General features: G+C 38.8%; 1 protein-coding gene across 5 annotated transcripts in view; it reads right to left on the bottom strand.

Annotated features, from left to right (window-relative positions):
- FRMD3 (FERM domain containing 3) overlaps nt 1–24,220 on the bottom strand; it is a 350,901-nt gene that overhangs the window by 136,766 nt on the left and 189,915 nt on the right. For all 5 annotated transcript variants that reach the window (XM_066257017.1, XM_066257016.1, XM_066257015.1 and 2 more), the window contains exon 3: nt 20,695–20,737. In XM_066257017.1, coding sequence (XP_066113114.1) covers nt 20,695–20,701 — 7 coding nt within the window. In that variant the 5' untranslated portion in view covers nt 20,702–20,737. The remainder of the gene's footprint in view (nt 1–20,694; nt 20,738–24,220) is intronic.

Genomic DNA, 24,220 nt, shown 5'->3' with positions numbered 1-24,220 from the left:
CAGAGAAGATGTAAATAAACACGCACGGTTTGTTCCAATAGAACACTGAAATCTAAACAATATAATTGTCATATGTCACAAAATGTTGTACTTTTTTCCCCCCAACCATTTAAAAATATAAAACCTGCCCTGGCCGGTTGGCTCAGTGGTAGAACGTCAGCCTGGCGTGCAGAAGTCCTGGGTTCGATTCCCGGCCAGGGCACACAGGAGAAGCGCCCATCTGCTTCTCCATCCCTCCCCCTCTCCTTCCTCTCTGTCTCTCTCTTCCCCTCCCGCAGTGAGGCTCCATTGGAGCAAAGATGGCCCAGGCGCTAGGGATGGCTCCTTGGCCTCTGCCCCAGGTGCTAGAGTGGCTCTGGTCACAATGGAGTGATGCCCCAGAGGGGCAGAGCATCGCCCCCTGGTGGGCAGAGCGTTGCCCCCTGGTGGGTGTGCCAGGTGGATCCCGGTAGGGTGCATGCAGGAGTCTGTCTGTCTCTCCCCGTTTCCAGCTTCAGAAAAATACAAATAATAATAATAATAATAATAATAATAATAAATAAATAAAAATTAAAAGTAAAAATAAAAACATGAAACCTATTCCTAACCTGCAGGCCATACCAAACCAGATGGCAGGTGGGTTTGACCCAAAAGCCATATAAGTTACTGACCTCGGATATAGAGACAATTATGAGGATGATATGAGTTGATGATTTAAACACTCAGCAGACTGCATGAGACCTGAGTAGTCAATCCATAGGAGTTATTATACACCTGAGAATTTTAGCCAAACAAATGTAGCAAAGGTACAAGAAATTGGGGCAAAGGAAGAATGTAGCACAGTAGGTAGAAGTTACACTCACCTCCTCCCAGCACCAAACTAAAATTACAATTAAATTAAAAAACAATCAGCCTGAATAACCAACAGAAAACTATCTGAACAGAAGTCTTACAACCAAGGATTTACAGAGGAAACCATAAGGAGAATGATAGAAAGGGTAGAGATACAAAAAGGGTAGCCCCACACCCTCATGCTGTGGCTAAAATTCCAAATGGATATCTCAGCTGCAGAGGTTCCCCACTAAGGAACATGGGATTTCAACCCCATACTGGGCACCCCAGCCCACAGCAACGAAGTGAGAAGAAGCGTTCACATAACATCTGGCTGTAAAAATTGGCAGGGATTCTGTCCGCCAGAGAAAGACTAAAGTCTGCTAGAAGCCCAGTGCCCCATTAAAGGGTCAAGACACAAAATTTCCTTCCTTGCCACTCACCCTGGGCTCTGGCAGACAGAGGGCAGAGCTTACTAGAGTCTTGTGAGGACGGACTGGGCTGTGTGGTTCCAGGAAAACAGCTGAATTGTCAGCCATCAAGGTCCCTGTGCTGAGTTCCACTTCTGCACCACTCACAAATACCATCTTTCCTGGGACAAACACTTCTGCCCAATCTACATGGGCACTGGGTAACTGTATAACCTCACCTTCCCAGCCCCCCTATAGCCCTCACCCCACCTCAAGCCCTGCAGAGGAACCTGCTTCCTGAGTACTGTGACATAGACCCTCTAGAAGGGACCTTAAGGGCAAACTCAAGAAGAATCAAAGTCACAGTTATGTGGCTCTGGGGCAGAGATCATTTCCCCTCCTGGCCCACCACAGGCCAGAGGACCCCAGCCTGGTGCCGCCTAAAGTTCCACACGCTGGACAGCTATAGTAGCCTCCCTGAGCACCAGCCATGGGCCACAGTAGCCCCTCCATGCTGGCCTGAAGTGCCCCACCTCCAGCAGTTATAGTGGCTCCTCCCAGCACCCCACAGAAGCCACAGTAGTCTCTCCACATGCCAGCCTGTAACACCCCATTGGAGCAGCCATAGTAGCACCTCCAAGCACTGCCTGAGTGCCCTGCCCTGCCATAGTCATAGTAGGCCCTCAACATCCAAGAGCACCCAGCCTTCCCCCAGAACAATTACTACTAATAAAATTGAAGCTCTGGACCAGATGGCTTTGCAGATGAATTTTACCAAACATTCAAAGAACTAACACCTATCATTTTCAAACTAATCCAAAAAAATTTAATGGGAGGGAAGACTCCCAGGCTTATTTTTCCAAGACTAACATTATCCTAATTCCAAAACCAGATAAAGACATTACTAAGAAAAAAATTATAGATCAATTACTCTGAGAAACATAGATGCAAAACTCAACAAAATATTAACAAAGCTCATTCAGCAATACATTATAAAGATCATATACCATGATCAAGCAGGATTTATTCCTGGAATGCAAGGTTGGTACAATACCTAGAAATCAATTAATGTGATATATCACGTGAGCAAAATGAAGGATAAAAACCACATAAGCATATCCATAGATACAGCATTTAAAATTCAGCACCTATTTATATTAAAAACTCTCAACAAGGTGGGAATAGAGAGAACATTCCTCAACAAAATAAAGACCATATATGACAAACCCACAGCTAACATCATACTTAACAGGAAAAAACTGAAAGTGTTTTCTTTGAGAAATAAGACAGGAATATCTACTATCACTACTCTTATTGAACATACTACCAGAAGTTCTAGTCATAGCAATCAGACAAGGGGAAAAAATAAAAAACATCAAAATTAGAAAGGAAGGTCCTGGCCAGTTGGCTCAGCAGTAGAGTGTCGATCCAGCCTATGGAAGTCCTAGGCTCGATCCCCAGTCGGGGCACACAGGAGAAGCGACCATCTGCTTCTCCACCCCTCTGCCTTCCCTTCTTTCTCTCTTCATCTCTCTTTTTCTCTCTCTCTCTTCCCCTCATGTAGCTATGGTTCAAATGAGCAAGTTGGCCCCAAGCACTGAGGATGGCTCCAGGCCTCACCTCAGGTGCTAAAATAGCTTGGTTGCCAAGCAACAGAGCAGCGGCTCCAGATGGGCAGAACATCAGCCCCAGACAGGGGTTGCAGGGTGAATCCATGTAAGGGCACATGTGGGAGTCTGTCTCTCCACTTCCCTGCCTCTCACTTGATTTAAAAAATAATTGGAAAGGAAGAAGTAAAACAATCATTATTTACAGATGACATGATACTGCTAAAGAGAACCCTAAAGATTCAAAAAAGAAAAAAATTACTAGAGCTAATAAATGAATCTTGTAAAGTAGCAAGATATAAAATTAATATTCAGAAATAAGTTGCATTTTTATATACCAATAGTGAACTATCAAAAAGAGAAACTAAGAAAAAAATCCCATTTACAATTGCACCAAAAATATAACATAAAACAGCTAGGAATAAATTTAACCAAAGAGGTAAAGGACCTCTATTTGGGAAATTATAAAACACTAAAGAAAAAAATTGAAGAAGATACAAATAAATGGAAACATATTCCATGTTAATGAACAGAAAGAATTAACAACATTAACATCTCAATATTACCCAAAGCCTTCTATAGATTCAAAACAATCCCTGTCAAAATACTAATGGCATAGTTTGCAGAACTAGATTAGAACAAATAATCCAAAAATTGATATGGAACCACAAAAAAACCCAAATAGCTTTAGCAATATTGAGAAAGCAGAACAAAGTTGAGGGGCAGCACACTACATAATATTAAAACAGCATGGTACTAGCTAGCATTAAAAAAAAAAAGCATGTAGATCAATGATACAGAATAGAGACCCCAGAAATAAACCCTCATCTATGTAGTCAAATAATACTTGACAAGTTAGGCAAGAATATTCAATGGAATAAAGACAGTCTAGTCAATAAATGGTGCTCAGAAAATTGGACATATTCTTACAAAATAAATAAGTAAATAAAACTAGACCACCTTCTTACACCATAGACAAGAATAAACTTAAAATAAATTAAAGACTTAAATGACCTGAAACCACAAATCTCCTAGAAGAAAGCATAGGCAATAATATCTCAGACATTTCTCTTAACAATATTTTTCTGACATATCTTCTCAGGCAAGGGAAACAAAAGAAAAAATAAACAAATGGAACTACATCAAACTAAAAAGCTTTGCACAGCAAGGGAAACCATTAACAAAATGAAAAGACAACCTACTGAATGGGGTAAATATTTGCCAATGATACATCCAGTAAGGGGTTAATATTCAAATTTTATAAAGAACTCAGACAACTCAACACTTGAAAAACAAACAACCCAATTAAAACATGTGCAGAAAAAAAAAGGTGCAGAAGATCTGAATAGACACTTCTCCAAAGAAGACATACAGATGGCCAATAGGCATGAAAACTTGCTCATCACTAATCATCAGGAAATGCAAATCAAAACCACAATGAGATGCCACTTCACACCTGTCAGAACGGCTGTTATCAGTAAGTCAACAAACCAGGGCTGGAGAATAAAGAAAAGGGAACCTTCATGCATTGTTGGTGGGAGTGCAGATTAGAGTATGGAGTTTCCTCAAAAAATTAAAAATATAATTGTCTTAAGACCCAGCAATTTCACTTCTGGGAATATATCCTGCTCAGCTTGCTGTCTCTGAGTATGAAACAGTGATGGACCTGGGCAATGGGTATTGCCCAAAAGATGCTGAGAGTCAGAACTTCTGTCCTGACTTTGTGAAAGTACCTTGACTTCATGATGATAAGATTCCTCTTTGTGTAACCACTGACTTCTCTGCTTCACTTAGTGGTTTTGAGCATCAAATGAGATCATGTATGTGAAACCACTTTATAAATAAAAAGCAAAACACACACAGAAACCTTATTAATATTATCATTGACCATTTGACCTCATTACTGGCTCATGAGGCTTTCAGAATCTAATGTACCAATGGTCTCTCTTAAAGGGACTCATTCTTCATCACATATAACTGACTCTCCTGGTTAGAAGATATTATCAGAGGAAAGAAGAGAAAAAGATGCTGATTCTTATCCTTAAAAAGCAACTAGTTTTTTTCCTTCTTTCCTGATCCCTCTTTAGCATGTTCTATGCATTTACAGGGATTCAGTGCAGCCTTCCATATCATGGGAGGGGGTTGCCATGGGAACAGGGATGAGAGTGAAGGCTTTGGGTTAAGTGGTGTTGAGAGCATTGTGAAGCCATGGCTGTGGGGCAATGGGAAGGGGCAGCAGGCTTCAGGTGGCCCACCCCAGGCCTGTAGGTCCTCCTTTCCTTGTTCTGGTCCTGGCTGCAGCTCTGTACCTCCTGTCTCCTGCAGCCTCGTGGGTCAGCATCATGATACCACCTACTCTTGCTCACTCTTATGTCCAGACCCCTCCTGTGAGGTATATAATAAAGCAACCATGCAGATCAACAGGCTGCTGTTCGCAAAGGCCCTGGAAGTTGCCACAATCTCTGTGTCCCCTTTGGTGTCCACAGCTCTTATTACCGAGTCATCACTCACTCACTCAGTTCCCAGATACCACCTCCGCTGCCTGAGACTATCCCCCCCCACCCCTCCATTGTCTCCCCCACCCAATGACTCCCTTGTGTTATTATGTGTCGCATTCACCACCAGTTCAAACTCTGCCTCCAGAGCCGTTTCCTCTCTTGGAGTCTCCGTTCCAAGAGGACTGACTATTCCCAACCCCAGCCCTTTAAAAGTTTCCCCCTCTCCAACCACAATGCACTCAGAGCATACCCTACCCTCCAACCAGAGTCTGTTATGTCACTACCAGCTTCTCACTTGACCCACGTCTTTCCCAAGATATCAACTCCCTACCACACTGTGTCAGACAATGAATCCCACTGACTCATTTGCTTGTTATCATGTACCACCAGCCCTGTCTGATTCCCCTCCACCAGACTTCACTTTATTTGTGAGTCAATGTAAATCAATTTCCATCATAATGAGGCCTGTTCTACAGAATTCACCACCAGATTCATGTAATGGGTTTTGTTCAGGTGTGTGTTTTTGCTTTGTTCTTGAAGAACATGGCAGTTAAACTTCTTCTACCTTCTCCCTTAAAAGGAGCATTTTGATTCTAACACTTATTACAAACTGATTACATGCAGAGCCTTGTCTTAAGCCATGGACCAGGTTTAAAAAAAAGATCTTCCAAACTACAAGACAAGTATATAAATGAGGACAATGAGACAGACTTCCCCAATGAGTCAGGGATGGGATTACTTTCACTATGAGTGTCTGGAGAAGTAAAATGTGTAAAGCTTTATTGTCAGACACATGATCAAGTTCAGCAAAAAAAACAGACACAAAGGAGAAAAATGAGCCACAAAGCAAAAGCACAAGGCCACACACAAAGTAAACAGAAATGCTAAAGGTGTCAGAGAGCTATCTGAATGGGGGACTTTAGAGCAGCGGACTAAGTAGTGTCACCCCAAAATGTGTGTCTACTTGGAACCTTAGAGTGTAACCCTGTCTGGTAACAGAATTTTTGCAGATGACATTAATTAAAATGCAGTCATTCTGAGTCAGGGTGGTCCCTGAATCCAATGACTGATATCTTTGTAAGAGAAAGGAGAAGGAACTTGGACACATAAACGCAGGGAGACAGCAATGTGAAGATGGAAGCAGAGCGGGAGTGAAGCAGCTACAAGCAGCCAAGGAAGGCGGGCTGAGGACCGCCAGCAACACCCAGAGCTGGCAAAGTGAAGTAAGTGTTGACAGGATGTGGAGAGAAGGAAACTTCGTGCACAGTTGCTGGAAATGTAGAACTGGTGCAGCCACGATGAAAACAGTATGGAGCTTCTCAAAAAAATTAAAACAGAACTACCATATGACCCAGAAATTCCACTTCTGAATATTTGTCCAAAGAAAAAGAAAACACTAACTTGAAAAAATATATACCCTCATTTTCATTGCAGCATTATTTCCAATAGCCAAGACATGGGAACCACCTATGTGTCCACCAATGGATGAATAGATAAAGAAAATGTAATGTATACATACAATAAAATATTATTCAGCCATAAAAAGGATGGAATCTTGCCCTTTGCAACAACATGGATGGGCCTTGAGGACATTATGCTAAAGTGAAATAAGTGAGAGGAAGACAAATACTGTATGATCTCACTTATATCCTGCTTATATGTGGAATCTAGAAAAGAAAAACAAACTCAGAAATACAAAGAACAGACTGGTGGCTGCCAAAGGCAGGGTGTGAAGTAGGCGAAATGTGTGAAGGGGTCAAAAGGAACCAACTTCCACTTATAAAACAAGTCAGTCCTGGGGCTGCGATGCACAGTATGGTGACTGTAGTTAACAATACTGTGTAGCACATTTGAAAGTTGCTAAGAGAATGTTGGAGAGGCTGTGGAGAAAAGGGAACCCTCATACACTGTTGGTGGGAATGTAAAGTAGTACAGCCATTATGGAAGAAAGTATGGTGGTTCCTCAAAAAACTGAAAATAGAACTACCTTATGACCCAGCAATCCCTCTACTGGGTATATATCCCAAAAACTCAGAAACATTGATACGTAAAGACACATGCAGCCCCATGTTTATTGCAGCATTGTTCACAGTGGCCAAGACATGGAAACAACCAAAAAGCCCGTCAATAGATGACTGGATAAAGAAGATGTGGCACATATACACTATGGAATACTACTCAGCCATAAGAAATGATGACATCGGAACATTTACAGCAAAATGGTGGGATCTTGATAACATGATACGAAGCAAAATAAGTAAATCAGAAAAAACCAGGAACTGCATTATTCCATACGTAGGTGGGACATAAAAGTGAAACTAAGAGACATTAATAAGAGTGTGGTGGTTACGGGGGGGAGGAGGGAATGGGAGAGGGAAAGGGGGAGGGGAAGGGGCACAAAGAAAACAAGATAGAAGGTGACGGAGGACAATCTGACTTTGGGTGATGGGTATGCAACATAATTGAACGACAAGATAACCTGGACTTGTTATCTTTGAATATATGTATCCTGATTTATTGATGTCACCCCATTAAAAAAATAAAATTAATAAAAAAAAGAAAGTTGCTAAGAGAATAGATCTTAAAAGTTTTCATAACAAGAAAAAAATTGTGCATATATGTATGCTGATAGATGTTAACTAGACTTGTAATGACCATTTCCCAATATATACAAATAGCAATTCACCATGTTGTACATCTAAAACTAATGTGTGAATTATGTCTCAATTAGAAAACTTTTTAAGAAAATTAACAGGTGCAAGATGCTAGATTAAGATATTTACTTTAAAACGTGGAGGTAGAAATTGGGCTAGCGAACGTGATTTAATGCCATTGGATTTCCCCTCCACAAATACGTAAATAATTCATAACAGAATGATTTGACCAAGAAAAAAAACAGCTAGAAGAGACAAGGAAGGATACTCGCCGATCACCTTCAAAGAGAGCATGGCTCTGCTGACACCTTGATTCTAAATTTCAAGCCTCCAGAACTGTGAGAGAATAAATATATGTTATTTTAAGCACCTCTCCCACCCCAGCTTTTGTTATGACAACCTGAAGAAACTAATACACTCAGCAAGGGGAGTAATCAGAAGAACAGTGTCGGGAGTCAGTCATCCAAACTGGCCTCACGAATATGGGACCTGTGGCTTTTCTCCTGTTCCTTACGTCAGAGCAGTATCTACCCCCCCCCACCCCCGGTACTCTCCATGCTACAGAAGACATGTCCCCACTGACGAAATCATTCAACAGCAAGGGGACTGTTCATTAAATCAGCTCCGAGGGATGCGGAAAAGCTAAGGCGTGCCACATAAACTTGAAGCTTCACAAATAGTACCATCAGAGACAGAAATGACACACTTCCAGGTAGAGCCATTATAACTCCAGGGAGGGAACTACAGACATCAGCCAGCAACCTGACTCGATGTTGCTCTCAAGGCTGAGTAAAACCATGTATTATGCAGAGACTGGAGGTCCTTGCCACGCTAATTTGTATGCAGAAGCCATTTCCAAGCACCCCTGTGCATTTAGGGTGCTTGGTAAATAGAGCCAGGAGATCTTAACCACCGTGTTGGGCTGGTCAGCCACCAGCCAGGATTAGGCAGAGACCCTTTGGAAGAGGAACAGGCTTTCTCTCATCTAGGTCTCTATTTTTATAATACATGCTTGATGCATAATGCACTGGGCTTATTTCCTTCCTTTTTTTCTTTCCTTTTCTTTTCTTATTTTTTGCATAAAGCTTTCTCTCCTTTTATAACCAAGTGATATATGAAAATATTCCCACTGTAAGATATCTGAGTAAAATAAAACTATATATAATAAAACATAAGATTCTAACTTCTCTCTTCCCCAGGGCAACCACAGTTACTACACATCTTGGCAGCCTGTCTTTTAGGCACTTTTATTTTCATATAAATGGATCATTCTATATGTGGTATTTTTACTAGCTTTTTTTTTTAGCTTTACAACATAGCTGATAAATCTTTCCGTGTCAGAAATATATGTCTGCCTTGTTCCTTTTGATGACCGCATGTATTACACACCACATATTTAGCCTTGCCAAAATTACTGGGCTCTTTCCTGCTTCCAGCTCTCAATGTTATAAGCAATGTTGCAATGAATATCCTTGCAAAATAATACCTGTGCTGCAATCAATTCTGCTTTAGACAAATTCATAGATATTACCTTGTTGGATCAAGAGATAAAGGCATTTTTAATCTTAAAAAACACAGCCAAATTTCCCACTTAGACGGCTCTACCCATTTATACACTCCTACTAGAAGTGATACGCTCATCCTCGTCAGCTGGATATTATCAACATTTACAATTTTCTTAGTATAAGAAACAAAAATACCTTGTTTTAATTTGTACTTTACTTGTTACTAATAATATTGAACATCTGTTTATGAGTTTATTCACCATTTATTTTTATTCCTTCTACGTGTATTTTCACATTTCTCTGCGTTGTTCATCTTTGGGACCATAGGGTCACACTTTATGTATTCTGCATATTACTACCTGTTATATATTTGGCAAATGCTCTTCCCATTATTGTGCTTGTATTTTAACTTGTCTGTAATTCATTTTATAGTCATTAATTCAGCAAAAATCTACTGAGTGCAGTGAATAAACCAAATATTCTGGTACAAAAGTTTAATTTTTGCACTAATTTGTCAGCATTTTGCTTTGTTGCTTCTGGATCCTAGGTTTTACTTAGGAAGTCATGTGCTACTCCACAATTATAAAAAAAATACTCCTAAATTTTTACCTAAAATTTGTACAAGTTGTTAAATATATTGGGCTTCTGAGTTCAATTAATCCAATGTATGGTGTGTGGTCTGTCCTTAGCTTCCCCCCCCCTCCAAGTGAAAAGGATTTCCAAAATCATGACTTGAATAATCTACCTTCCTGACGCTGATATGAAATGCAATCTTTATCATAACCCACAATCTCATAAATAGTGAGTGAATTTGGGATATTTTCTTTGTTCCACTGATTCTTTTCCCATTTCTGGGTCTATCTTAATTACTATGTGTGTCTATCGCTTGGCCTCTTAATTACTGTAACTCATAGGCCTTGATTTGCTACTAATAGAATAAGAACCCTATCATTCTTTACATACAGGGTGAGCCAAAAAATAGGATTACAGTTGTTCATATGGAAAATACAATAATTAATAAATAACTCTGTGTTTTATGTACTCACATCTCTGAACCTATGTTTACCCACCTTGTATTTATTGACTAGTCCCGAGCATTTTCTTTTGCCAACGAGCCTTAAAATCAATTTGTTGGCCCTGGCCGGTTGGCTCAGCGGTAGAGCGTCAGCCTGGCATGCAGGGGACACGGGTTCGATTCCCGGCCAGGGCACATAGGAGAAGCGCCCATTTGCTTCTCCACCCCCCCCCTCCTTCCTCTCTGTCTCTCTCTTCCCCTCCCGCAGCCAAGGCTCCATTGGAGCAAAGATGGCCCGGGCGCTGGGGATGGCTCCTTGGCCGCTGCCCAGGGCGCTAGAGTGGCTCTGATCACGGCAGAGCATCGCCCCCTGGTGGGCAGAGCGTCACCCCTGGTGGGCGTGCTGGGTGGATCCCGGTTGGGCGCATGCGGGAGTCTGTCAGACTGTCTCTCCCCGTTTCCAGCTTCAGAAAAATACAAAAAAATAAAAATAAAATAAATTTGTTACATGCCATAAAGAATCTCATTGAACTTTTGCTTTGAAAATTACTGAATCTATCTATAAATTAATTTGTGAATAACTGACTTAGACAATATTAACCATAAACATGAGAAATCTCTACTCCTTGAGCTCATACTACACTATGGTAATTCCATAGTAAAATTGCAGTTTTATTTACCTAGATCTTGACCATTTCTTGTTACATTTGTTTACAAGAATTTTTTTTACTTATCCTGCTGTTATAAATAACACTTTCTCTCCATTATATTTGATGAATAGTTACTGCCTGTGTAAAAAAGCTACTATTTTAGGATATTAACCTAGTATCCAAGGACAAATGCCATTACTAGTTGTGGGCAGGGATGGGGAAGGAAAGCAGGTGGAGAGCTTCAAGAGACCCAGAGAGGACAGCACCAAGTTGGACGCTCCATGGGGCTCCAAGAGGGAACCCAGCCTCCCCCAGTACTCTAGACCTGGCTGAATGGAGCAGGCATAGGGGCAAGACAAAGACATCACAGAGTCATCTAGGGAAAGTGTTGTGTTTGGAACTTCGGAGGATATGGAAGAAAAGGCAGCAGGGTATGTTAAAGCAGACCAGGAACCTTAACTAGTGCACACAGACTTACCTGAGGCTGCCACAGTGCACGGAAGAGACCAGTTCCTGCCTGTCCCAGTGATGAACACAGAAGCATTAAAAGTCCACCAGTGAAAAGGCCTGGAGTGGGGACTACAGAAGGCAGGACCTATACACTTGCAGGACAAGACCATGGCAGGAGCCCCTGGGTCCAGCAGCACACGCCAGTGCACACTCAAAGGCCGGTGACACTACTTTCACCCGGAGAGATGAGTGGAGAAAGAGGCCAGCCACCAAAGGCCAAACCACATGAGCTGCAGTGGGAGGACACAAAGGACTGCACACAGGAGAAATGTCACCCTTGCTGCCAGGATGATATGCAAGCTGCCCGCCTCATGATGCCATCTGGGGAGGGATAAGGAGGGAAAGCTCACTATAAAAACAAGTTTGATCACATCTCTTTTCTACACTATTTTGGGGAAACAAGTACTCTCATATAACATTAATGGGAGTAAATTATCATAAGTTCTTCAGATGGACATTTATCACTGAGGAAAAACAAACTGTCTATACCTTCCACTCCAAAAATTCCACTTTTAGAAATTTCTAGCACAGATGTACAAGATGTAAGAATGTCAACTCAAACATACTTACTATAGCACACTTTATAACAGCAAATACTGAACACAACCTTGATATCTATTAATAAATAAATTACATACATGCACCCAATTAACTATCAGAAAACCACTTTTAAATGAAGCCAATCAGCTATCACTGATATGGAAAAATCTCTAAAACTATTAAGAAAACAAGATGAAGAATAATAAATAAAGATTTATCTCATTTTGGTTGATAAAAGACCTTACATATGTTGGGGGAGCTTATATGACATAAAAAAAAAACTCCTCAAGAGATAAATAAAACACTGTTAACATAGTTATTTCTTTGAGGTGGGTTTAGAGATAGGAGGAAAAGAAAGGAAATGTGGTTTTCATTTTAAACTTTTCTGAACTGTTGTAAAAACAAACAAAAACAAACATGACATTATTAAAAATAAATAATTTTTAATACTAGTAAGACTTAATAATAATGCCTTTGTAAAAAGTTTGTTCATCAGGAGAGTTGATCTCCAGCCAACCCTGGGAAACCCCATCCCTGGGCACACCCATGGTCAAGGGAATCTCACTACGGTCAGGGAAAATGATCTGAAAGTCGAGTGTCACCCTAGCAAGCGAAACAGGAATGGGAGAAACTGTTCTTCCTGTGAATTATGCCCTCACTGCCTAGTCAAAGGAGTCAGAGTATCAAAGTCATGCCCACGCCCAAGCTGGAAGCTGTCTGCACTCTACAAAAAGTTCTTTTGAAAAATTCATGAATGAGTCTCAGGGGTTGGACACAGTTTCTCTGAGTTAACATTTTATAAGCCTTAGTTTAATTTTTTTTTCTAACTTACATTAAGGGTAATGTTTCCAGTACATATGTGTTAAAGAGCTCAGAAATTCTTGATACTAACAAACATCATCAACAACAACAAGGAGTGATATCAGAGAAATGGCACTGTGAGGAGTGTTCCTGATACTTCTCCCCAAAATTTCAACAAGTTCTTCAACCACTGACAGAAAAATCTATCCTTGGAGTATCTGGAAGTCCCATACACTGAACACAAAGTGCTATTAACAAAACTACCCTCAGATGCCATTAAAGAAAAGGAAATCGAATATCATGGATACAAAAGAAAGAGATGTAGCACAGATAGATGAGGGAAAATCTATGGAGAAAAAATTTAATATATTGGAAAACTTGGAGCTAAATGACAGAGAATTTAAAATAGAAATCCTAAAAATACTCAGAGATATACAAGAAAACACAGAAAGGCAATTTAGGAAGCTCAAAAAACAACTCAACGAACACAAAGAATATATTACCAAGGAAATTGAAACTATGAAAACAAATCAAACAGAGATGAAAAACTCAATTCATGAATTGAAAAATGAGGTAACAAGCTTAGCTAATAGAACAGGCCAGATAGAAGATAAGATTAGTGATATAGAAGACAAGCAACTTGAGGCACAACAGAGCGAAGAAGAGACAGACTCAAAAATTTTAAAAATGAGAAAGACCTACAGGAATTGTCTGACTCCATCAAAAAGACTAACATAAGAGCAATAGGTATATCAGAAGGAGAAGAGAGAGAAAATGGAATGGAAAACATATTCAAACAAATAATAGACGAGAACTTCCCAAGCCTGTGGAAAGAACTAAAGCCTCAAATTCAAGAAGCAAACAGAACAGCAAGTTGTGTTAACCACAACAAACCTAACTCCAAGGTACATCATAATGAAATTGGCAAAAACCAACGACAAAGAAAAAATTCTCAAGGCAGCCAGGGAAAAGAAGAATACAACATATAAAGGAAGGCCTATTAGATTATCATTGGATTTCTCAGCAGAAACTCTACAAGCAAGAAGAGAGTGGACCCCAATATTTAAAGTTCTGAAAGAAGAACTTTCAGCCAAGAATACTATACCCATCAAAGCTATCCTTCAAATACGAAGGAGAAATAAAAACATTCACAGATACAGAAAAGATGAGGGAATTTATCATCAGAAAACCCCCACTCCAGAAAAAACTAAAGGGGGTTTTCCAACCAGATACAAAGAACAAAAGAAAACCACAAGTAAAAGCTCCACCAAGAACACAATAAAACCAAATTTAAACTGTGACAACAAAAACAAAAAAAAAGGGGGGGGGGGAGGAGAAGATTAACAGTAGCAAAGGACAATGGAGTGCAGAAGCACTCATAAGATAGTGTACTACAATGAACATGGTAGGTATCCTTTTCATTACTTGCTGGTAACCACCCCTGAAAAAACCACCACAGAAGCACATGACTTAAAAAAGGTAGCAACAGAGGAAAGAAGTATGGAACACAAACAAACAAAAACAAATGATAGAAAAAGAAAAGAGAAGAATCAAACACGATACAAAACTAACAGAAAGAAATTTATAAAATGGCTATAGGGAACCCACTAGTGTCAATAATTACACTAAATGTAAATGGATTAAACTCACCAATAAAAAGACACAGAGTAGCAGAATGGATTAAAAAAGAAAATCCAACTGTATGCTGCCTACAAGAAACACATCTAAGCAACAAGGATAAAAACAAATTCAAAGTGAAAGGCTGGAAAACAATACTCCAAGCAAATAACATCCCCCCAAAAAGCAATACTCATATCTGATAATGCTGACTACAAGACACCAAAAGTAATCAGAGACAAAAATGGCCATTTCATAATGATTAAGGGGACACTGAATCAAGAAGACATAACAATTCTTAATATAAATGCACCAAACCAAGGAGCACCAAAATATATAAGACAGCTACTTATTCACCTAAAAACAAAAACTGACAAAAATACAATCATACTTGGAGACCTCAATACACCACTGACCATTCTAGATCATTCATCCAAACAGAAAATCAATAAAAATATATTGGCCTTAAACGAAACACGAGAGCAATTGGATATGATAGACATCTACAGGACACTTCATCCCAAAGCGACAGAGTATACATTTTTCTCTAGTGTACATGGAACATTCTCAAGAACTCACCACACACTGGGCCACAAAAATAACATCAGCAAATTCAGAAAAACTGAAATTGTACCAAGCATATTTTCTGATCATAAAGTCTTGAAACTAGAATTCAACTGCAAAAAAGAGGGAAAAAACCCCACCAAAATGTGGAAACTAAACAACATACTTTTAAAAAATGAGTGGGTCAAAGAAGAAATAAGCTCAGAGATCAAAAGATATATATAGACAAATGAAGATGACAATACGACATATCACAATCTCTGGGATGCAGCAAAAGCAGTAATAAGAGGAAAGTTCATATCACTTCAGGCCTATATGAACAAACAAGAGAGAGCCCAAGTAAACCATTTAACTTCACACCTTAAGGAACTAGAAAAAGAAGAACAAAGACAACCCAAAACCAGCTGAAGAAAGGAAATAATAAAAATCAGAGCAGAAATAAATGAAATAAAGAACAGAAAAACTATAGAAAAAATCAATAAAACAAGGAGCTGGTTCTTTGAAAAGATCAACAAAATTGACAAACCCTTGGCAAGACTCACCAAGGAAAAAAGAGAAAAGAATCATATGAATTTAAAATGAAAGAGGAGAAATCACCACAGACATCATAGATATACAAAGAATTATTGTAGAATACTATGAAAAACTATATGCCACCAAATTCAACAATCTAGAAAAAATAGATAAATTCCTAGAACAATACGACTTTCCTAGACTGAGTCATGAAGAAGCAGAAAGCCTAAACAGACCAAATAGCAGGGAGGAAATAGAAAAAACTATTAAAAACCTCCTCCAAAATAAAAGTCTAGACCCAGACGGTTATACTAGTGAATTCTATCAAACATTCAAAGAAGACTTGGTTCCTATTCTACTCAAAGTCTTCAAAAAATTGAAGAAGAAGCAATACTTCCAAAAACATTTCATGAGGCCAACATAACCCTCATACCAAAACCTAGCAAGGACAGCACAAAAAAAGAAAACTACAGATCAATATCTCTAATGAATACAGATGCTAAAATACTAAACAAAATACTAGCAAATCGAATACAACAACATATTAAAAAAATAATACATCATGATCAAGTGGGATTCATCCCAGAATCTCAAGGATGGTTCAACATACGTAAAATAGTTAATGTAATACACCATATCAACAAAACAAAGAACAAAAACCACATGATCTTATCAATAGATGCAGAAAAGGCATTCAATAAAATACAACACAACTTTATGTTTAAGACACTCAACACAATGGGTATGGAAGGAAAATATCTCAACATGATAAAGGACATAAATGATAAACAATCAGCCAACATCATATTAAATGGCATAAAACTGAGGACTTTCCCCCTTAAATCAGGAACAAGACAAAGTTGTCCACTCTCTCCACTCTTATTTAATGTAGTGCTAGAAGTTCTAACCCAAGCAATCAAACAAGATAAAGAAATAAAAGGCATCATATCAGAAAAGAAAAAGTAAAGGTATCACTTTTTGCAGATGATATGATCCTATACATTGAAAACCCCAAAGACTCCACAAAAAGATTACTAGAAACAATAAACCAATACAGTAAGGTCGCAGGATACAAAATTAATTAATATACAAAAGCATAACCTTTCTATATGCCAACAACAAAACATTAGAAAACGAACTCAAAAAAATAATCCCCTTCACAATTGCAACAAAAAAAATAAAATGCCTAGGAATAAACATAACAAAGAATGTAAAGGACCTATATAATGAAAACTACAAAGCATTGTTAAGGGAAATCGAAAAAGATACAATGAGATGGAAAAATATTCCTTGTTCTTGGATAGGAAGAGTAAATATAATCAAAATGACCATATTACCCAAAGCAATATACAAATTTAATGCAATTCCCATCAAAATTCCCATTACATTTTTTAAAGAAATGGAATAAAAAATCATCAGATTTATATGGAACTATAAAAAAAACCCAAATAGCCAAAGCAATCCTAAGGAAAAAGAATGAAGCTGGGGGCATTACAATACCTGACTTCAAATTATATTACAGAGCCATGACAATCAAAACAGCATGGTATTGGCAGAAAAATAGCCACTCAGACCAATGGAACCAAATAGAAAGTCCAGAAATAAAACTACATATATATGGTCAAATAATTTTTGATAAAGGGGCCAACAACACACAATGGAGAAAAGAAAGTCTCTTCAACAAATGGTGCTGGGAAAACTAGAAAGCCACATGCAAAACAATGAAACTCGACCACAGTTTGTCCCCTTGTACAAAAATTAATTCAGAATGGATCAAAGACCTAAATATAAGACCTGAAACAATAAAGTACATAGAAGAAAACATAGGTACTAAACTCATGGACCTGGGTTTTAAAGAGCATTTTATAAATTTGACTCCAAAGGCAAGAGAAATGAAGGCAAAGATAAATGAATGGGACTACATCAGACTAAGAAGTTTTTGCTCAGCAACAGAAACTGACAACAAAATAAACTGACAGCCAACTAAATGAGAAATGATATTTTCAAACAACAGCTCAGATAAGGGCCTAATATCCAAAATATATTGTACAAAGAACTCATAAAACTCATCAACAAACAAACAAACAATCCAATAAAAAAATGGGGAGAGGACCTGAACAGACACTTCTCCCAGGAAGAAATACAAATGGCCAACAGATATATGAAAAGATGCTCATCTTTATTAGTTATTAGAGAAATGTAAATCAAAACTACAATGAGATACCACCTCACACCTGTTAGATTAGCTATTATCAACAAGACAGTAATCTCAAGTGTTGGAGAGGCTGTGGAGAAAAAGGAACCCTAATCCACTGTTCGTGGGAATGTCAAGTAATACAACCATTATGGAAGAAAGTATGGTTGTTCCTCAAACTGGAGACATTGATACATAAAGACACATGTAGCCCCATATTCATTGCAGCATTGTTCACAGTGGCCAAGACATGGAAACAACCAAAAGCCCTTCAATAGATGACTGGATAAAGAAGATGTGGTACATATATACTATGAAATACTACTCAGCCATAAGAAATGATGACATCAGATCATTTACAACAAAATGGATGGATCTTGATAACATTATACAAAATGAAATAAGTAAATCAGAAAAAACTAAGAACTGCATTATTCCATACATAGGTGGGACATAAAAACGAGACTAAGAGACATGGACAAGAGTGTGGTGGGGGGGGAGGGAGAGGGGAAGGAGGAGGGAGAGGGGCACAAAGAAAACCAGATAGAAGGTGACAGAGGACAATCTGACTTTGGGTGACGGGTATGCAACATAAGTGAATGACAAGATAACCTGGAGATGTTTTCTTTTAACATATGTACCCTGATTTATTGATGTCACCCCATTAAAATTAATAAAAATTAAAAAAAAATTAGGTTTGTGTTCTTGAGAAAATGACATAAATTTTCTTCACTGGTATCCTTAATATAACAGGGGACAGGGTGATGGGTGAGAAGAGCCTTGCCAGTTCCTAGAATCCACGAGTTACCATGTCTGGTTTAGACAGTGACTCTTACACAATTCTTTTTCCAGATCCAAATCCCATTCATTGTTAGATTGAAACTAGCCAGTAGTCATATGTCAATCTTTATACTGCTTTTATAAAACACCGTAAATTTTCAGTTGATTGTTCAGATTTACCAATGGTACAGACAAAGCTCTTTAAAAAAATAAATAAATAAAAGAGAATAAAACTTTATTCTCTCACATTCTGAATACCAGAAGTCCGGAGTTGCAGGAATGAGAGAGGTGTGGTAAATACAGATGAAACCCGGGGAGGTAGAGTGATCTGGCCAACAGGACGACAGGCTAGTGGTGGAAAAGTCTGTCTCAGAACTTGTCTGAGGCTTGCTTGCTTTTTTTTTCTTTTGCTACCTCAGCTCCCCATGTGTATAAGCACACAACCAGAGCTTTTTCACATAGCAAGAGACAAAGCTCTTAAATGGCAAATTCTTCACAAGTTTTAAATGTTTTCTTCTAGTAAGAGTTGAAATACATCTTACTTTAGAGACAGATTTACATTTCAAAATTGTGTGCAGCCTAAGGAAAATATTTCATGACCTTTAAGAACTAATCTCAAAGAACCATTTACTAAAAATATGTTTCCTGGAAAATTGTCTAAACATTTGAAACTATGTAAACAAAAATAACAAAATTTAGTAGTTCAGAGATAAAAGGTAGACATCAGCTATTTTTTCTCATATTAGTTTATTCTTCTTATCCTGCAAGTCATTCTATACAGAGCTTCCTGGTCCCTCTGCTCTGTCCTGCTATTTATTGTAAGATACTTGTCCCAACTCTGTTGCCGCCTCAGCCCTGTAGCTGAACCGCACTGGGCCTCCCATGCTTACTGCTGTCCCTGTTTTTGTCGCACACATCTTGACTGCCATCTCCCTATAGCACCCATCACTCACAACAACCATGGGCATTAGCTGTCTGCCTGTCTTTCCTGCACTGACCAGACAGTTTGCTCTTGAGAGAGAGGAGAGGGGAAAGGGAGAAATGGGAAGAGAGCGAGGAGGAAAAAAGAAGAAAAGTAGGAGTAAATATATATGTTAGTTGCTAGTGTGACATTCATGTTCAGTGTGTTCCTTTTCCCACCTAAAACCCTGCCCAGAATAATTTCTTCATATTTTGAAAAAGAAAAGAACCCCCTGAACGATGACAAGTGACATAATTCACACTAACCTGACCTCCAATGAGAAGCTGATTTATCACCTACATTTCAGAGCCCTGAGCAAGTCGGCAGGGAGGGGTAAATGGATTTCAGGGCAGGGTATGAATTGCTGACATGCATACCTAAAGCTCTTGCCCAAACCATAAATAAAATCAGGTTGACTGCAGCCTGGCACAGGTGACCAAGACAAAGCATCATGCTCACCCAGGACCACCAGTCACTACCCTTATCACCTCAAGTGGATGACCAGATAGTCTATCTGACTTCTCCAAGAGCTCATCAAGAGAAAAAAATTTTTTTTATTATTTTAAAAGGGCAAGTCAGAACACTAGAGTTTGAAAACAATTACTCAGAAAATTTTTTTTTAATTTAGGGAGGTTGAGGAGTGGAAATGAATAATACACTCTTCAGTAAACATACCAGCAATATTTTAGTTTCAAAATACACCATCCTAAGACCGCACCTCCCACCCTGACAACCTGGCAACCCCCACAATCAGAAGGAACCAGGCAACTGGTAATTACGTTGAACATATCTAACCATCTAATCCAGTTCCCCCATTCGAATACAGAACAGGAGGATAAGATGGTGGAGAGGGAGAGACCCAGGAAGCCGTAGGAACAGTGATGCAAGGAGCCACACAGCCAGTAAATAAAAGGTCACACTGCTCTTACTGGGAGAGAGAAGCCCCACCCACCCAGAGATCTACAGCTAAAGCCAATTCTCCCCTGGCAGGAAAAACTCTGTCAAGAGACAGGGTCTATCTTTAGATATTTCATAGCAAAAGTGAACCCACAGATTGACACTTACATTTCATTTGCTTGGAGATGGACTTGTTAGGTTCAAGCCAGTGCTGGGGAGAAAAAAAGAGATGGTGGGTCAAAAGGTTGGACCATATGATGCATACATACTTAATAACTAATGGACTTTAATAAAGATATTCTTTTTCCCAAGTAAAGCCCTGGTTCCTATAGATATTCCTCAGGGTTCCATATGATGCATACATACTTAATAACTAAATGGACTTTAATAAAGATATTCTTTTTCCCAAGTAAAGCCCTGGTTCCTATAGATATTCCTCAGGGTTCCACCTCTGAAAATCAACATGAACAATTCAGCAACAGTAACAACACAGGAAGGGTTTAAATTGCAGAGAATTAATACTTTCTGAGTAGTGTTTGAGTCATACAGTTGCTAAGAGAAAAAGACAAGAGAGAGAACATGCACTTAAATGGAATGTTATATGTGCTCTAGTTGACTCCTAGGTCAGCTAGATTCTTTGAGCTCCACTGCTCTGGGCAAGCCACGGATGGCTAAAGACTGACATCTATGACCTCAAAGAGTCACAGTTCAAGACTACATCAGCACCGTGCTCCCCTTCCCTGAGCAGTCTCTTCTCGAGTTAACAGTGGGCCAAGCCAGTGTTAACCCTGTCACACACAGAGCCAATTCTTCCTCTACAGTAAACACAATGGTTTTTACTCTCATTTCAGAGGCCTGAGGTCATCAAGAAGGAAAATTGGCTCCGTCACAATACAAAGGAGCTCAAAGACCTGGGTAGCCCACAATCGTGGTAGAAACAGGTGTCTGAAGCAGATACCACACTGGCCCCAGCAGCCAGCTCTCTCCACACCACATATGAGATCTCTCTAAAATTGACTTGAGAGAGAGAAAGGGAGAGAGAAACACTGATTTGTTGTTCCACTTAATTATGCATTCATTGGTTGATTCTTGCATGTGCCCTGACTGGGGATGGAATCAGCAACCTTGGCATATTGGGACAATGCTCTAACCAACTAAGCTACTAACCAGGGGGCCAGGGCCTTGGGAAGTAGTTTTAATCTCACAGAGCATTAGTTTCTTCATGAAAAAGAAAAATGACTGCTCACTGAGATGTTTTTAAAATGCTGTCACTCTACAGGGTTGTCCACTCTCTCCACTCTTATTTAATGTGGTACTAGAAGTTCTAGCCAGAGCAATCAGACAAGACAAAGAAATAAAAGGCATCCATATCGGAAAAGAAGAAGTAAAGGTATCACTTTTTGCAGATGATATGATCCTATACATCGAAAACCCCAAAGAATCCACAAAAAGACTACTAGAAACAATAAGCCAATACAGTAAGGTCGCAGGATACAAAATTAACATACAGAAGTCAATAGCCTTTCTATATGCCAACAATGAAACAATTGAGAACTAACTCAAAAGAATAATCCCCTTCATGATTGCAACAAAAAAAATAAAATACTTAGGAATAAACATAACAAAGAATGTAAAGGACTTATATAATGAAAACTATAAACCATTGTTAAGGGAAATTGAAAAAGATATAATGAGATGGAAGAATATACCTTGTTCTTGGCTAGGAAGAATAAATATAATCAAGATGGCTATATTACCCAAAGCAATATACAAATTTAATGCAATTCCCATCAAACTTCCAATGACATTTTTTAAAGAAATAGAGCAAAAAATCATCAGATTTATATGGAACTATAAAAAAACCCAAATAGCCAAAGCAATCCTAAGGAAAAAGAATGAAGCTGGGGGCATTACAATACCTGACTTCAAACTCTATTATAGGGCCACAACAATCAAAACAGCATGGTATTGGCAGAAAAATAGACACTCAGACCAATGGAACAGACTAGAAAGCCCAGAAATAAAACCACATATATATGGTCAAATAATTTTTGATAAAGGGGCCAACAACACACAATGGAGAAAAGAAAGCCTCTTCAATAAATGGTGCTGGGAAAACTGGAAAGCCACATGCAAAAGAATGAAACTGGACTACAGTCTCTCCCCCTGTACAAAAATTAACTCAAAATGGATCAAAGATCTAAACATAAGACCTGAAACAATTAAGTACATAGAAGAAGACATAGGTACTCAACTCATGGACCTGGGTTTTAAAGAGCATTTTATGAATTTGACTCCACAGGCAAGAGAAGTGAAGGCAAAAATTAATGAATGGGACTACATCAGACTAAGAAGTTTTTGCTCAGCAAGAGAAACTGATAACAAAATAAACAGACAGCCAACTAAATGGGAAATGATATTTTCAAACAACAGCTCAGATAAGGGCCTAATATCCAAAATATACAAAGAACTCATAAAACTCAACAACAAACAAACAAACAATCCAATAAAAAAATGGGAAGAGGATATGAACAGACACTTCTCCCAGGAAGAAATACAAATGGCCAACAGATATATGAAAAGATGCTCATCTTCTTTAGCTATTAGAGAAATGCAAATCAAAACTGCAATGAGATACCACCTCACACCTGTTCGATTAGCTATTATTAGCAAGACAGGTAATAGCAAATGTTGGAGAGGCTGTGGAGAAAAAGGAACCCTCATACACTGTTGGTGGGAATGTAAAGTAGTACAACCATTATGGAAGAAAGTATGGTGGTTCCTCAAAAAACTAAAAATAGAACTACCTTATGACCCAGCAATCCCTCTACTGGGTATATATCCCAAAAACTCAGAAACATTGATACATAAAGACACATGCAGCCCCATGTTTATTGCAGCATTGTTCACAGTGGCCAGAACATGGAAACAACCAAAAAGCCCGTCAATAGATGACTGGATAAAGAAGATGTGGCACATATACACTATGGAATACTACTCAGCCATAAGAAATGATGACATCGGAACATTTACAGCAAAATGGTGGGATCTTGATAACATGATACGAAGCGAAATAAGTAAATCAGAAAAAAACCAGGAACTGCATTATTCCATACGTAGGTGGGACACAAAAGTGAAACTAAGAGACATTGATAAGAGTGTGGTGATTACAGGGGGGAGGGGGGAATGGGAGAGAGATAGGGGGAGGGGGAGGGGCACAAAGAAAACAAGATAGAAGGTAACAGAGGACAATCTGACTTTGGGTGATGGGTATGCAACATAATTGAACGACAAGATAACCTGGACTTGTTATCTTTGAATATATGTATCCTGATTTATTGATGTCACCCCATTAAAAAAATAAAATTATTAAAAAAAAAATGCTGTCACTCTAGCATAAAATAGATCCTTGACAAGTTTTTGTTTTCTCTCTGTTTATCCAATTAAAAAAAATTTTTTTTTAATGTTTCATTTTGTGTGCTCACACCAGTTAGTGGGTAGAAATCTCCCAAGACTATGAGGAGGGTTCTAAGACTGAGTGAAGGCTCAGTAAGAAAGAGTACCACAGTAGACTGGCTATGTCTGCCTCAGAGGAGGAGTAATATTTCTATAAAGATACTAAGAAAAACATAAGGCAAAAAAGTTTGGGAACCTCTGAAATATGATATTATACAATTAATGTGTTCTCTTTTTT

The sequence above is a fragment of the Saccopteryx bilineata genome, chromosome 2 (genome assembly GCF_036850765.1).
Source record: "Saccopteryx bilineata isolate mSacBil1 chromosome 2, mSacBil1_pri_phased_curated, whole genome shotgun sequence".
Taxonomy (NCBI): Eukaryota; Metazoa; Chordata; class Mammalia; order Chiroptera; family Emballonuridae; genus Saccopteryx; species Saccopteryx bilineata.
The sequence above is the reverse complement of the archived record's forward strand: the minus strand, read 5'-3'. Positions and strand labels throughout refer to the sequence as shown.